This window comes from Euphorbia lathyris, chromosome 2, assembly GCF_963576675.1.
Source record: "Euphorbia lathyris chromosome 2, ddEupLath1.1, whole genome shotgun sequence".
Taxonomy (NCBI): domain Eukaryota; kingdom Viridiplantae; phylum Streptophyta; class Magnoliopsida; order Malpighiales; family Euphorbiaceae; genus Euphorbia; species Euphorbia lathyris.
Genome location: NC_088911.1, coordinates 79,728,711 through 79,746,096, shown reverse-complemented (window position 1 = coordinate 79,746,096; position 17,386 = coordinate 79,728,711). Strand labels below are relative to the sequence as shown.

The 17,386-nt window shown below is 35.2% G+C and overlaps 1 protein-coding gene across 1 annotated transcript; it reads right to left on the bottom strand.

Annotated features, from left to right (window-relative positions):
• Positions 1–5,323: 5,323 nt before the first annotated feature.
• On the bottom strand, positions 5,324–17,217 carry LOC136218705 (casein kinase 1-like protein 10). The gene is made up of 14 exons (XM_066005767.1): positions 16,456–17,217; positions 16,281–16,321; positions 15,746–15,815; positions 15,494–15,642; positions 15,316–15,411; positions 12,354–12,424; positions 11,570–11,631; positions 11,409–11,472; positions 11,155–11,239; positions 6,793–6,919; positions 6,620–6,693; positions 6,447–6,507; positions 6,113–6,237; positions 5,324–5,986 (listed from the first exon to the last, which is right to left on the bottom strand). The coding sequence occupies exons 1-14, from the start codon at positions 16,529–16,531 to the stop codon at positions 5,705–5,707; spliced, it is 1,383 nt and encodes a 460-aa protein (XP_065861839.1). The 5' UTR covers positions 16,532–17,217; the 3' UTR covers positions 5,324–5,704.
• Between the last annotated feature and the right edge of the window lie 169 nt (positions 17,218–17,386).

Sequence of the window (17,386 nt, the reverse complement as noted above, 5' to 3'; positions counted from 1 at the left end):
CGAACCGAAATAAATTAGGGCCCAAATCATCAATAAACATACCTTTCTAAGGCATCCAAATCTCAACCATGGTGTTCTTCATGAAAGGTGCTTTCACTGCTCGTTCAGTCAGAAAGGTTCCGATTAGACTCCAGGTCGGAATCCGTACGGGTGTCGCAATAGCATCAGCTTGCAGAACGAGTCTGGTGGCATCCTTAGTGTCACATCCGTGTCCCTAATTTTAATTATTATACCATAATATTAGGTTATATTATATTTATTTATTGATTGATGAGTTAATTGGATATTATGGATATAGTTTGGGAGCTAATTTCATGTTTGAAGTGTAAAATTAAAAGTTTAGGGTAAGTTTTAAAAGAAGTTAAAGTTTAGAGGGATCAAAAGGAAGATTTTCCCTTATTGGGAACACAAATCTCACATTTCAATATATAAATTTCGTGCATTGATCAGTTGGAAAATTGATTAACAAACTCATCTCCATCTTCCCATCTTCTCAATTCTCTCCAGTCAAACACCTAAAATCACCAAGGTTTGATCATACTTTGATATCTAGAGATTTAACCGTTGGATGGAGCTGATTTTTTTTACAGTAGGTTCTAGACATCCTAATACACATTGTGTCAGTGTGATTTGGATTTGGAGATTTCTATCATGGATTCATCCTAAGCAGATTAGAGGGGAAGATTTGAGGTTTAATGTGTTTTTCTCTCAATTAGTGCTAAAGTAAGTAATTATCAACTACCCTTTTGAGTTTTTATGTATATATAACTCTATATTTTTCAGAAAATTAAATTTTTGTGGTGATTTTTGACATGCATTTGATTAATTGGAGTTTTATGATTTAGTTTTGAACATGAGTTTAAAGTTAAGTTCAAGTAATTATATATGTATTTGCATGTCAATTTCCACCTATAATATATGTTTATGTATACATGATTTGAGTTTAGTTTTGATGAACTTAGTATATTTGATTAATAGTTGTGTAAGATTTGATATTTTAAAGAATTGATTTGAAGAAAAGGATTTGGAGAACTCTATGATGTTGATTTATGGGTTATATATATATTTTTACATATATATATTTCTGATTTTAGTCATATTAAAGGAGTGTTTGATTTTAAATGATTTTGTATTTTGAGCAAATTTTAGTGAATAATTGAATAATTGTGGTTCTTTTGCGGAAGCCAAATGGTTTATGGTTTACAGTTTATGATTATGAAATAATTATGAAATTTGATTGTGAAAACAGATTTGAGCATGTTATAATTTTATGATATAATATTTTTAGTATCCATCAAGAGTAATCCGGATAGGTGGTTTTTATTAAAGTCCGTATTTAGTGAGAAATACGGCATGTGTACACAGTTGAAAGACCTATCGGGTATGGCAAAGAAGTGTTGAGTAAGACCATGCGGGATAGGCAAATTATGAGATATCTCGATTCTATTATATTATGGGGATTGATACATACGGGGATTATCTCTCGGATGGATACGATTTGTGAAATATTTATTGATATACGATTTGTGAAATATTTATTGATATACGATTTGTGAAGTAATTATTGACATCCGATTTGTGAGGTATTTATTGAGATACAGTTTATGAAGTATTTTATTAAGATACAGTTTATAAAGTATTTATCGAAATATAGTTTATGAAGTATTTAACGAAATACGATTTATGAAGTATTTATTGATTTACGGTTGATTTGAATAAATGGTTAATTGCGAACCTATTTATTTTGTATAGTTGAGATTTTAAACAAATGAATATATATAGCTATTTTGAACACGAGTTTTATACTAAGTATTTTAATACAGTGATTACGTTTTGACTATGTGGGATAATTTGAGAAATAATGTTTATAACAAGCTTATGATATTTTAAGTTGTAGATTTTGTTAAAAGTATCATTGGAGTATTTTATTATGGTTTAATCCATAAAATTTCATTTTTAAAAATATGGATTTTATATGATGTATTTTGAAAATTAATATATATATAGTTATTTTGAGTATAAGTACTTTATGTAGTTGATAATTGCTTACTGAGATTTCTGTCTCACTCATTTTCAAATGTTTTAATATTTTTAGGTGAGAAGGTACAGGATATAGAGAAGATTACCGACCGATTAGGCGAGGATTGGAAGTTGGTAAATATGATGGAGTTGGTAAATATGTTGAGGTTCTTGAACGACTGATGTAGTAGGAATATTGATTTATTTAGAATATACATTTAAGAGGAATGCCTAGAAAAGTGATATATATGATATTTGGATAACTCGGAGACTTTTAGATGTTGATTTTGATATTTCTATTTCACGTCCGATGCCGATTGAGGTCGTTTAGGATCGGGTGTGACACTTAGACTCCAGGGTAACTTGACCACAGAGATCAGTGATACTGTCCATGGCGGAAGGCGGCGACGGCAGGGGTGGAACGGAGAGGTTTAGGTATTATCGGCGGCGGCGAAACTAGGCTTGACAATAGCAAGAGATTCTTATTTTCTTAGTGTTATATATGTTGGAATTAATCAGGATGAATTAATTTCAAAGGATATATACGGCTAGTAGCAATAAAGGACCTAATGGGTCGCATATGGGACTTGGAACCAGAGGACGAAAATGTAATTAGTGAGGCACTATATATGGGCCGAAATTTGTAGTTAAATTAGGGATAAATTAATTTGATTAATAATTATAAATTAGATTATAATTGTGAATTAAATTAAATGATTATCTGATAATATTAATTAGAGATTTTAATGTGATTAAAACTCTAATTAATTATCCCTAACAATAATTAAATAACTAATTGGATTAGTATTATTATCTAAATATAATTGGTATTATTTAGATAATAATAAGTGTTTATTTAATTATCTAATTAGTAATTCTATTTCGAATAAAATTCTAATTCATTAATTAATACGACTAGGGTTAGGGTTTTAAGAAGTCTATAAATAGACTCCCTACACCTCAAATTTCGACACACACAGAAGAAGGGGCTAGAGGAACCGTTCTGAAACCGTCTCGGCTAATTACAATCTTTCTTACTCTCTCTTTGATTTCGTATCGATTCTGTTAGAGGCAGTCATTGCGATTGCTATTTATTAAGGTTGGTTACTAATCATCTTTCTTTTCTGTGTTGTTTCTTTTGTTGTTCGTTATACACAGATTAATAGTTGTGGGCACTTCATTTGCAACTGTAGATAGTTCTTCAGAAAAAGTATTTCATTCTATCCATCTTTATATGAAATAACAATTAACAGATCTTGGAAAAAAAATAGATAAAATAGATAAAAATTTATTGTTCCGCTACGCCTAGGCTTGTCTACTTTCCTTCAAGATGTTCCTTCGAGAGGACCCCCGCCTTTTACTTCTGCCCGAAGATGTCTCAAGACGGCTCGAGTTTTCCTTCCCCTTTCTAGCTTGTTCCACATCCATATTTGAGTCAGAGACATTAGATAAAAGATTACCAAAAATATTCGAAGCAGGTGGACGGCCTTCACATGTGGATCCTGGAAACCGAGCACGAAGGATCACATGCTTCCTTGAGCTCTCTACGGCAAAGGTAAATCCCGACGGAATATCAGTCGCAGCAAGGCTGGTGGACCTCGAACTCCCTAGCACATCACTCTTAGGAGGATTTGTGACGGGCTGAACAGGCTGCTCACTCACAGGTTTACTCAGTTCCGGTTTTTTACCCCGAGGCGTATACTTCTGTTTAGCAACGCACATCCATTCCCTATACGAATCACTGATATCAGCTTCTACAGCTTGTCTAACCTCCGATTGAACGACCCGACTGTCTTCAGAAGGTCCCTGAATGGGTTGATCGGGGGTATAGTGAGTTTTATTCGCATTAGGATGATGTGGAGCGGAATTAGGACTTCTTTGGGCAGCTTTAGTAATCAAGCTCGGGTTCACACATGTCTCTTTACCATGTTAGTACCTGCCACACTTTGTACATGCCACATAAAGGCCCTCGTATTCAACGTGGTAGACCTGACCGTTCAGACGAAACTGGGCGACAAGTGGTTTATTCAGTTCAATTTTAACACAGACCCGAACAAACCTACATTGTGCCTTTCTGACAGTATCTTTGTCTGCCTTTATTGCTTTACCCACAGAGTTGCCAATCAACATGAGAGCTTCCGGCTAATAAAATTGCGGGGATACGTTCCCACGCTAAAGTCAAATCAATAATAGCATGGGACGGAACAAAAGAGGGGGGATTGACTTTGCCAAATTTGGTTGATAACGACCTCAAAATGAAAATTTTCAAGAAGTAAAGTTTTCGAAATTACCCCTCTGATTTAATAGGCTCTTACCCTGATTTTGGTAACGGCGACAACCACATGGTTGCATTTACAAAAAAAATACCACAAGTATCCATCTGCAAATCGATGGAACCACAGAACATCTACATGTAATTAACCTGTTATATATATATATATATAGTTGAATTTTGACAAAATATTACAGTATTTCGACTAGTTTATTTTAAATATAGTGATCACTTTCTTTGTTAATTTGAGTTATTTAAAACTTTTGATTATTTAAAATTTAAATTATTTACTAAATTTGTGAAATATTCCACTAAATTTATAATCTATTTGATTTATTCGTTTACTCTTAATAGGTACATTGTAAATTAAACAAGACGATAATAAAATTTAAAATTTATATCTATTAAGGTAATAAAACGAAACGAGCAGTTCTAATAATAAACGGATAAAACTACAGAAATAATATTACACGTGAATACTCTACTCGTTGCTATTCGTCATTTCACAAGCACAACGCAATTATTATTTTCCTTGTATTTTATATAAATAATATAATATCATTCTAACACAATAACCGTGAATTGGTATATGTATAATATTAGAAAATTCAAGTAATTATACTACTAGGGCATCGACTTATGTATAATAATGGATTTTTTTTTTTAGAAAAATATTTATATTTTCATTACATGATAGAAGTAAAGGCTAAAATCAATACAAGATCCACGAAGGGATGAAAAAGACTACAAAGAACAAATAAACCCATAAAAGGTATAGAAAAACATCAAACAACAATATAACATATACTTTTTATAAATCGAAATCTGTAGAAGAGCATCTGCAATCCAAATTTCATCCATATAAATCATAATCCCAACATCTATTCTACTTGCAAATCAATGAAATTTAGTTTTTATTTTTATTTTTCCCTTTCCCTAATAACTATTAGTAGCTACGATTTGTAACTTTATAGAGTTCATCAAAACGAATAGCAAGCAAAGAAATGAAGAATTGCAACTACAACATTAACATACAAAAATTGCAAAACTTGAATTAGATTCAACATAGATTGCATTATGAACAGAGCATAATAAAACCGGCCAACAAAAATTATACAAAAAAAAAAAAAAATTAAAAGAATCTCCATGTCTTTTTTTTTTTTTATTACAGCTACTAGCATCTCAAATATGAACAATTCCCTAAAGCGGAATCATTCATCACCCTCTGATGAGTCCAGCAAGTCTCATCCTTACAGCAGGGGTCGGTCCTTCGAAAAGGTGAAACCTCGTTGCACATTCGCTGTGATGGAACCCAAGAATAATATACAATTACGATCCCAAGATCTTCACAGCACACAAGGGTATTTCAACCCCTAACATTGACAAATCCTTCTTACCACATAAATTGATTGTTTATTTCCTTTTTCCTGTTCCAATAGACAGTAGCTCAAAACTCCTCAGTGCGTCATCACGACCATTTCTTGTGGCTGTAGCACGAGTAAAAGAAGGTGTTTTGGACTCCAAACCGGCTTGAGCTCTATGTGTTGTGGACAATCTGCCACTGCTCGATAACAGCCTGCTCGACCGATTCTCGCTTGGTTCACCAGATGAACTTGGCCTGCTGCTAGACACGACAGCCCTCTTTGAAGTACTGCCATTACGAGAAGATGATCGTGGCCTCTCAGAATCAGGATGCTGGGGATTTCAACAGAAGGGGGGGAAACAAATAAAAATAAGCAACTTTTGAGAAGAATAATCCAAGTGAAACAAGTTCTAATCACAAAAAAAGGAACAATGCCAAGTGCATATTTCACCACTCACCACATCCTTAGGTGATGCCACATCATCTGAAGACCTGTGCCGCAACTGATCAGCATGCCCAGAGCCATTCCTTCGAGCAAATGCCTCAACAGCACCTGAGAATCTCTCTCGAATCTCTTGGCCCACTGAATGAAACATATACATCATGTCAGAGTTTGGTTACTCACCAAATATCATATCCCCTGAAAAGGGAGATAAAGAGTTGCTACATAATAGAAGCAAAACAGGAAGCCCAACTGATACCAAAATCCCATTGACACTTCATTTATTGACTTCTCAACATGCATCAACAGAATACCAACTAAAAATGAACTTGCATCAAAACCATAGAGACCTGAAGGTCGTTCTGTTCTTTCTGCTGATGGACCTGGATTCACAGCTGGTTTGCTACTTGGCTAGCAAAAGAAGACAAAGGGACAATATACACAATAACGCAAATGTAAGTATAATCATCAATATATAAAACTTTTAGGGGAAATGAATGCCAACAGACTAATGAACACTAACCCTTGCTCTAGAGCTGGAGCCAATTTGCGGGTACTTCAAAATAGTCCAGTCAAATACATAATCAAACTGATACCCTGCATCTTGCCAAAAGTAATATCAGCAAAAATTGCATAATCTAATGAATAAATGCTATGAAAATTAATAAAATTTGAACATTAGATCAAACAGTCAACCTTCTCTAATAAATAAGTCCCGGAAGAGCCTCTTCAGGTATGAATAATCGGGTGTGTCTTCAAACCTCAGTGATCGGCAATAATGAAAGTACGATGTAAACTCTGAAGGATGGTTTTTGCAAAGGAACTGCCAAACAAAAACCATTAATGGTTGCATATGTACTGTCTTAAGTATGTTGATAACTAAGACATTCTCAAGACAAGCTCACATAAACTTGTTCTCATGCTGTCATGGATTCCAGTATACCCTAAAACATAGGGGAAGATAGGGGTGAGCATGGTCCGGTTCGGTTCGAAAACCAAACCAAACCGAAATATGCCTCATTTTTTTAACCGAACTGAATTATATCTCAGTTTGGTTAAAAACCGAACTTCAAAAAAAAATCTTACACTTTTTGTAGTTCAATTATTAATAATAATGCATTAATTTATTCAATTTTAAACATACTACCTATTACTAATTATTACATTATATTTGTAAACCATAATAATACATTAATAACTGATACTAAGAATATGGCAAAGTTCATTGACAGTTTGACGGGAACGTGGCTACGGCAAAGTTGGAATATGTTTTGATTCCGTCGGACGTGGCAGAGGTTAGTAAGATTCGATTGAGTTACCGTCTCCCTCAAGATGAGTTGTACTGGGTCTAGAAAAGAGGGGTGGTTTCACGGTACGTAGTGCGTATTACTTGGAAGAAGCAAATAGGCGAGCAGTGAGGGATAATCCCGAAACGTCATCTCGGGATCATACCAATTTTCAGGACCTGTGGCATTTAAATCTCCTTTCTAAGATATTACATTTTGTCTGGAGTCTGCTGAAAGGAATTCTTCCTTGCTCAACCGAACTGATCAGACGGGGAATCAATTGCAATAGCAACTGTCAGGTATGCCTGCACTCTGCCGAAACTATTTATCATATTTTTGTATCATGTGCAACGGCGAAGGAAGTGTGGAAGATGGCGGAACTGTCTGTCCGAGTAGACAAGATCCTATCTGAAGATTTACGAAGCTGGTTGGACATCTGCGTGAAGGGGCTGCCTGTGGCAGAAATCAGACGAGTGGTGGTCATAGGCGGAATAAATATCTTCACGAGCACAAGTGGACTGAATCGAAGATATTAATTAACAAGGCTGCTGCCTTTATTCAAGAATACGGTACTGGTATGATTGCTAACTCTACAGAGACGACAAATGGCCCGATTTCTAATTCACTGACCTGTGGCCCTGCAAGAGTATGGAGCCCTCCTCCGAGCGGTGTTATGAAAATCAATTACAACAACAACAACAACAAAGCCTTAGTCCCGAAATGATCCGGGATCGGCTAACATGAACCATCATATAAAACCGTGAAATCAAGTCGTGTCAGCGACACAAATTCTCTCCCTCCACTCTGTCCTATCCACTACCATATTTTCCTCAATCCCCAATAAACTCATATCACTCTCGATCACCCTCCTCCAAGTTTGCTTAGGTCTTCCCCTACCCCTCACCACTACATCCCTTTGCCACTCTTCAGTCCTCCTAACCGGCGCATCAAGCGCTCTTCGTCTTACATGGCCAAACCACCTAAGTCGGTTTTCCCTCATTTTATTTTCAATAGATGTAACCCCTACTTTTGTCCTAATTATTTCACCCGATCCTTTCTCGTATGACCACACATCCATCTCAACATACGCATCTCCGCCACCGACATCTTATGAATGTGACAGTGTTTCACTGCTCAACACTCCGTACCATATAACAATGTTGGTCTGATTGCCATGCGGTAGAATTTTCCCTTCAATCTATTAGGCATACCGGGGTCACAAAGGAAACCTGTAACACTCTTCCACTTCACCCAACCAGATTTAATCCTATGAGCAACATCTCCATCTACTTCTCCATCCGTTCTAAGGCCTGAACAACTCTCCCATCTAGGGTGATTGTCCCTGCCTCCCTACTTCTACCGTCGCTAAACTTACACTCCAAATATTCTGTCTTACTTCGGCTCAACTTAAAGCCTCTAGATTCTAAAATTTGTCTCCATAGTTCCGATTTCCTCTCCACGCATTCTTTCGTTTCATCAACCAACACAATATCATCTGCAAACAACATGAACCATGGTATACCATCTTGAAGTGAACTCATTAGTTCATCCATAACGATGACAAAAAGAAATGGGCTTAGTGCGGAACCTTGATGCACTCCAATCGTAATAGGGAACTCTTCAGTCTTCCCAACACTGGTACGTACACTCGTGCATGCTCCCTCATACATGTCCTTTATGATGCCACTATATTTCCGCGAAATGCCTTTTCTTATTAAGGCCCACCAAAGTACTTCCCTTGGTACCTTATCATATGCCTTCTCCAAGTCAATGAAACCATATGCGAATCTTTCTTCTTACTTCGATAGTGCTCCATTAATTGTCTCATTAGATGGATGGCTTCCATAGTTGATCTTCCCGACATAAAGCCAAACTGGTTTTCCGAGATCTTCACTGTCCTCCTTAGCCTTTGTTCGATCATTGTTCGATCACTCGCTCCCAAAGTTTCATAGTGTGTCTCATTAATTTGATTCCTCGATAGTTGGCACAATCTTGGACATCGCCTTTGTTCTTATACAAAGAGATTAGGATACTTTTCCTCCATTGTGATGGCATCTTATTGTTTCTCCAAATTTTGTTGAAGAATGTCGTCAACCATTCGATTCCTCTCTCTCCCAAACATCTCCAAATCTCAATAGGGATGCCATCAGGTCCTACTGCTTTCTTCAATCTCATCTTATTTAATGCTATTTTGACTTCACCCTTTTGAATTCTCCGCATGTAGTCACGATTTACCATATCGTGAGGGATACCTATATCTCCAATATCTTGTTCGCGATCTCCATTAAATAAGTCATCAAAATAGGACATCCATCGTTCCTTGTTATCCTTATTTCCAACTAGGACTTTTTGGTCCACACCCTTCACACATTTAACTTTTCCGAGGTCTCGCGTCTTCCTATCTCTCATCCGAGCAATTCTATATACGTCTCTTTCCCCTTCCTTCGTATCCAACCTTGTATATAGATCCTGATTCACCTTTGCTCTAGCATCTTGTATGACATTCCTTACTTCCCTTTTAGCCTCTTTGTACTTTTCGTAGTTCTCATCACTCCTGTATTTCCCCAATATTTTATAGGATTCTCGCTTACTCTTTACTGCTTGTCGTACTTCTTTTGTCCACCAAGATGTGTCCTTACCTGGTGGCATGCTACCTTTAGATTCCCCTAGAACTTCCTTCGCTACTTCCCTTATACTATGCTCCATCTTATCAATTGTGACGCCAAAATTGGAATAAATGGCCATGCGTGTAGGCAGGGTTGGTTATTAGAAACGAGACATGTGAAATTATGGTGTTGGCTAGAGTTACTGTACCTCAGTGGAGGAGGCGGAGCTTCAAGCAATTCTTGAAGGGTTGCTACTTGCAAGGGATTGTAGTTTTAACGATATCATCGTTGAACCTGACGCCCAAATTGTAGCACAAGCTCTACAGAAAGATGATTTCCCGAAGTCTTATCTCCTTTTCCTGATAAATGGAGCTCTATTTTTCATAGTTGTACTTTCTCTTTTGTGCATAGAGAAGGAAAAAGAGTATCGCATTCCCAACCGATTGTGTTTATGGAGGATTGCCCTGCCCCAATTTGGCATCTTGTATGTATCGCAGGGCTTCTAATTCAAAAAAAAAAAGAATACACAAATTTATTCTAAGTAGAGGAGCAGAGTTGGGTCGCTAGAAATAAATTTTATAGATTGTTTTATGGATAATAAATAAGGTCTGCATATGGGCATTTCTTTCTTCCGGTAGTATCTAAAATTCAAACCTGTTGCTTCACTCACATCTATAAACAAAAGAAACACAAGTAGCTGCAGGAGAAACCAGACAAACTTCTGGATATCCCTTAAGTCTTTCACAAAATTGAAAGAAAAATTAATAGGTTTTTTATTTCGTAGGCAGTATCAAAATTAAGTGTTGACTTTAATTAATGAGTTAGAAGACAAACTATAAATGAACTTTTCTATATAGTTATTTATGTTGCTTGTTAATTTGGATTAGTTAATTATAGAACTCATATAGTTTATTAATAAACAAAGGGATTTATTAAGAAATATATTTATAATACAACATACAAATATATTAATTCATTGTTCGATATAATGGAATCATTTGTATATATTCGAAGGAATTAGTCTTCGGTTCGGTTTTGTTTGGTTTAAAACCGAAGTGAACTGAATTACAAACTGATTCGGTTTTCGTTTCAATTTTGCTCACCCCTGGCAGAAGATACAGAAAATTAAGTATTTAAAGGCTTGTACCAATAGCAGATAACAATACCTCTATGGGAGTAAGCATCTTTTTTTCACTGATCTTGTCATATTTTTGTTTTTTTGTACCTGCTTTCAAACCCTGCCAAGGAAGGCTGGGAAAGCAGAACCAAAAAATAAAAATCAGTATACACATATATAGGTATTCACTATTCAACAGAGAGAGTCTTGAAGGTAAGAAAGGAAAGAAGAAAAGCCAAATAATTCTGAAGACATGTAATTGAACTCAAAAGAAACAATGAGGGAAATCAGTGAAGTGCCAACCTTCCCCTCAGAAAATACATCAGCACATAACCAAGGGATTCTAGATCGTCCCGTCTGCTTTGCTCTGTAAGTAAAATCATCTGAGTTAGATGAACATTCAACATCGGAAAAATTTCAATTATCAGATAATCTTCAATCAATAATTATGGCAATTGACTCACCAACACCAAGATGAGTATTAACACTAGCATAGCGAGCTGTGCCTGTGAGATTTTTGTTTTCCCTGCAAGAAAAACCCGAGGCACTCATGACAGATCACAGAAAGAAACAAGGAAGCAAATCATGATTGTGTTCACATATCAGAAAAGGCGTATGAGGTTGTCTCAATGGATGAGGCTTTCTAAACCTAGTTTTTAGGAAAGGGAAAACACCAGAAAATGCATCCATAAAACTATTAGAGAGAGAAAAACGATGATGCCGTATGTTCAATTGGTGTCGCAGCACCAAGCCAAACATCAAATTGGCAAGAAAATCCGACAGTTATTTGAAAATTTTACTCAAGCAGGCAACAATTACCAACAGCAGTCAGCTACAGCCTCCACCATCCTTAGTAAAAACAAGATCCCCAAAATTCCCTGAACTCAGGCCCTATAGCCTAAAGAGCAGGAGCCTTTACAACATCAGGATGCAACCTAACATGGAATATGACCCCAGTGATAAAAATTCTAAAGTTCAAGTCTTGAGCCCCACACCAGACACATATGATTAGATGTAACAAGTTGCTAAGTTTATCCAAAAGTAAATGAATCCTAAGATACTTAAGACGCAAGACAACTCATCATGGGAAAAGAAAAAACAACACCCTTGGGTTGCTTATGAATGCTACAATATTATAGAAAGCAAACATGGATATAAAACATGAAAAAATTCATCTTTGTTCAGGCCACTCGGCTAAAAGTGACACATAGCTGAGTAAGAGAACATGAGAAGTACAACATCCATTACCTATATGGTATATGCTTGTGTGTCTGAAGATCCTTATACTTTTTGGCAAGGCCATAATCAATGATATACACCTGTTGTTACGGAGAAAGAACATAGAGAAAACAATGAGGAAAAGCTATATATGCATACCAAGTAATGTGTCAAAGGCGGCTAATCATAATCAAAGGCTAGAACATAGAGTTAAATAAGCATGAAAAAGTGAGCTCAGCCAAAATTGAGCTTCAAAAGAACAAGGCGGCTAATCATAATCAAAGGCTAGAAACACAACTATTAAAAAAATTCAACTTCAATTGCCCAAAATTGAAATTAGACTCGTCACTCGTCATTGTTCACACATGTCCTTACTTCTCCCTCCACTCAATTCTGTCTTTATATATTCACAGTTTCTGCAGTAAGTAGTAACACATTATTCTTGTAAAAGAAGCAAATCATATTTTGAGAAAAGCTTTTCCAGAATGATAAACGACATCTCCCGCAAATATCCACCATAAGCTTTTCCAGAAAGCCTAGCCACATCTCTATCAAATATCCATCACATGCCCAATAATATGTAATTTTTTCTTATGTTCATACTGATTATAACATGTTATAGAATAAAAGGTAATGCAAGTGGATAAATGATAAGGCCACAATTCTGAAAAGAAAGTCCCAGCTACGTTGAACTGACATTTAGCAACACATCTAAGCTGTCATTGTAAAATTGAAAAGAAACTAGTCCTATGCCTGAGCTTTACAAAGGAAAACTGAACTCTTATCATTATTTAAAAATAAAAGACCATTGACATAACATTCATTAATGAACTTAATATATAAACTAATAAAATTATACTTAATATAAACATAATCCAATATTAACGAACAGAAGTGATTATAACATGTTGTAGATGCAAGTGGATAAATGACAAGGCCAAAATTCTGAAAAGAAAGTCCCAGCTACATTGAACTGACATTTGGCAAGGCACCTAAGCTGTCATTGTAAAATTGAAAAAAAAACTAGTCCTATGCCTGAGCTTTGCGCAGGTAAACTGAAGTCTTATTATTATTTACAAATAAAAGACCAATGACATGACATTCACTGAAGAATTTAATATATAAACTAATAAAACTATACTTGATATAGATATAATTCAATATTAACGAACAGCAGTGATTTTTTAATGAAATGAACTTAAAAGTGGGAAACTGGGAAAGGAAAGAGAATATTAAGTAAGATCGAAAATTAATTTTAATAAGAAATAGGGAATATAGCCTTAATACTGTAAAACCTCTATATACGAATACACTTGGGAACGGACTATTTGTATAACAATTGGGAAGTTTACTAAATAGAGGTTGGTACAAAAAAAAAATCTCAAAACAATAAGAACTCTCTAATTATTATCATTCAAAAAAATATTTATGTAAAGTTGTTTGACACATTGATTTAGTCTTTAGGCTTGCTACTACATCTTTGAACTTTTGAGTATTTAACAACTCGCTTGCATGAACACCTTCTTGTTGAATCCAAAAAATTTCTACTTTTCAAGAATGTTCAAAGCTTTCTTGTAACTTTATGGGTAAATCTAAACATCAATGAAAAAGATTAATTATTTGAACTTCCAAGTTAGAATTTGTGTTTCCAACCCATAGATAATTGCAATAGTTTTTATGGCTAACTGTAATCTTATAAATTTAGTTTAATCCCTTATAAGAAAATATAAATATATACATAAACATATACAGATATATATATATATAATTATTACTATATAGAAGCATAGTTTCTTAATGTTGGACTTTAAAAATGCATAACAAATACCATTTTGAAGGTTATTCTTATTTATAACCGGCCCAAGTTGGGACCGAATTTTTTCATAATAAATTAGAGGTTATTCCTATATAGACTATTCTTATATGGAGGTTTTACTATAATTTGAAATTTTAAAAAAAAAATATATATATTGAAAACTAAAATTGAATATTATATAGAATTTATTCAATTTAATATTAACTGAAATACCAAATGAATTTTTAAGTGAGAGAGAAGAGGAAGGACAGAGGGCGAGCCTTGGCGCAACGGTAAAACGTTGTTGCCGTGTGACTAGAGGTCACGGGTTCGAGTCTTAGGAGCGGCCTCTTGCTAATTAAATTGGCAAGGGAAGGCTTGCCCCCAATACACCCTTGTGGTGGGACCCCTCCCCGGACCCTCGCTCAGCGGGGACGCGTAATGCGACCGGGCCGCCCTTTTTTAGAGAAGAGGAAGGACAAAGTTCAATTAGTGAAAGGATTTTAATTAATTAAAACAATTTAAGGAAAGCTAAAGCTTATATTAAAGCTAAGTGAATCAGTAATACTCACTCTGTTTCACAGTAGATGTCTTTTTAGAAGAATGCACAAGAATCAAGAAATATAATTAATTTTAACTAAAAGATTTTGCTATCCTTGTATTAATTGCATCCACTAATAAACTTTTATCTATTCCTAAAATAGGAAGGCAACATAAATAAGGGTATATTTGGTAAAAATCAATAGATGTGTATGGATTGAATCAAAACATCATGTATTATGAAACAAAAAGAAATCTCTAGGAAGACATTTATTGTGAAACGGAGGGAGTATCATTTTATACTTGGGCACATCAACAATATGTTGATGTGGCAAACGACACTTTTGTAATGTCTTAACTTTTAATTAGGAAAAGAAAAAATGGACAGGTAGATGCCATGTTTAATAAGAGAGAGAGGGGAGTGCTGTCACAAGGCTAGTTAGTTGGTGATGCCTGCAATAGTTTCTCCCCATCATGTTATCTTCTTGTTCATGATATATTCTGGAAAAGACAAATCTATACCCAACTAGACTATCACCATAAAAGTAGAGAAAATAATCAATGCTTCTCAAAAAAAGATATTTTGGAGCAAATCCTACAATATAGAATTTGTAGTGATGATATATTCAAGCAAAAGCCTTATGCAGATGAATGTACCTGATTTGCTTTGCGCCCCAACCCCATCAAAAAGTTGTCAGGCTTTATATCGCGGTGGAGAAAACCCCGAGAGTGCATATACTCAACCCTGTTTATCTAAAAACCATGGAACAATCCCAAGTAAAGCAGATATTTTACCAGTAAAACTTTCTCAAAAAGTGGCATAATTATTACTTACCAGTTGATCTGCAAGCATTAAAACTGTTTTCAAGGTAAACTTCCTATTGCAATAATTAAACAGATCTTCTAAGCTTGGTCCCAGAAGGTCAATAACCATGACATTGTACTCAGCCTCAACTCCAAACCATTTCAGATGTGGAATACCAGCTTCAAAAACAAATAATAAGAACAAGAATAAGAATAAGAAGGAGAAAAATACATAAACAGTCACACAGACACCATATACAAACAGGCATGTAAAGCTACTTACTTCCTCCTTGAAGAAGCATGTAAAGCTTTGACTCGTAGTGAAGTTGAGGGTGCTTTGTCTTCACAGATTCCTTCAAAAGCAATATGAATACAAGTCAGTGGCAGAATATACAGCAAACTATACTTTGCGGCACATTAAGAAATCTATAAAAGAAATAAACAAAAATTCCGTATCACACACCATAAAGAACCACGTGAAAACATAATCTACATAAAGATCATGGCATTATCAACCAATATGACTCACTGTGGAAATGGAGCAACACAATAAGAGAAAAAGCAATCCAGAAACTCATCACAACATCAAGGCCATGTAGCATTCTTTTGAATTAAGTTATTGCAAACTTGCTAATTTAACAATCCCAAATGGGAAGTGGAAAAACAAAACAAAACAAAACAAAACAAGTGAGAAATTATATAAAATGAAATAAATAAAAACTGCTATACAAACATGCACAAACAAAACTAGTCACAAGCCTTTCAGGATTCCCAATCACAACATTTCAATACAAGAATTCCTATGAAGAAGAACGTACCAACTTAACAGCCACTTCCTCTCCACTCTGTACGTTGATACCTGAAGCAAAGAAACCCAACCATAAACAAAACAAAACAAAAAGCCCCCACCACCCCCACCCCCCCCCCCCAAAAAAAAAAAAAAAAAAACAGCACAACAACAATGCTACTGAATAAAACCCTAAAATTGCATACCCAAATAAAGTTCACCAAAGGATCCACTGCCGATCTTCCGTCCCAGCTTAAATTTGCCACCAATTACGTGATCCATGATAACAAATCACAATCGAACACTAGGGCCGCCAATCAAATACTAATAACCTCCTGTTGTTTGACAATCAAATTCAGCGACCACAGTAACCACAAACTGTGACCTTATCGGAAAAAACAGCAACTCCTAGATCCATCAATTTGATTAACCATATCTCCCAACAAACTCGATGACAAAACCTGCCCAAAACTGAACCTGCAATTTAACCTAGTAGATAGAAGCCCAAAAAAAAAAATTGCTCAAAAAACTAGGCAATACTCAATAGTCGGTGAAAGAAAATGAGTTGGTCGGAATAATGGAATTGCATTTTCTCAAGAAAAGAGGAGATAAAAGGTAGAGAGGGGGGTTTCAGAACGAATAAATGGAGTGAAATAAACGTTTCCTTTTCCTTGGGAGAAAAGAATAGAGAGAAAGAACAGGAGAATATCTAGCAGAAACAATAATTGCGCCAAGAATTTGGGGATCTTGGGGGATCTGGGTTAAGGACGGGGAATGAGTTTTCTGAGAAAAAAAAAATCAAGATTCTGGGGAAAGAATAATATTAACAAAGGAAGAAGGAAGATAGCTAATAAGCAAATACAAAGGAACGAAGAAGAAGATGAGGCAAAAATTAGGATGATGATTGATGAAAAGAAAACATATGTTAATGGATTTTTACTTTTAATTTCTTTATTTTATATTATTTTTTTGTTTGTATTGTTTCTATATAATATATTACATTCTACTCCACTTCACGGATAATATTAAATTATTTGGGCTTGTTTTTATTAAATTGGGATTTAAAGATCAGTTTTTGTAAAAAAAAAAAAAAGTGCTTTATTGAGAAATGGCCGACTTTCTTTTACTTTTCTGTGG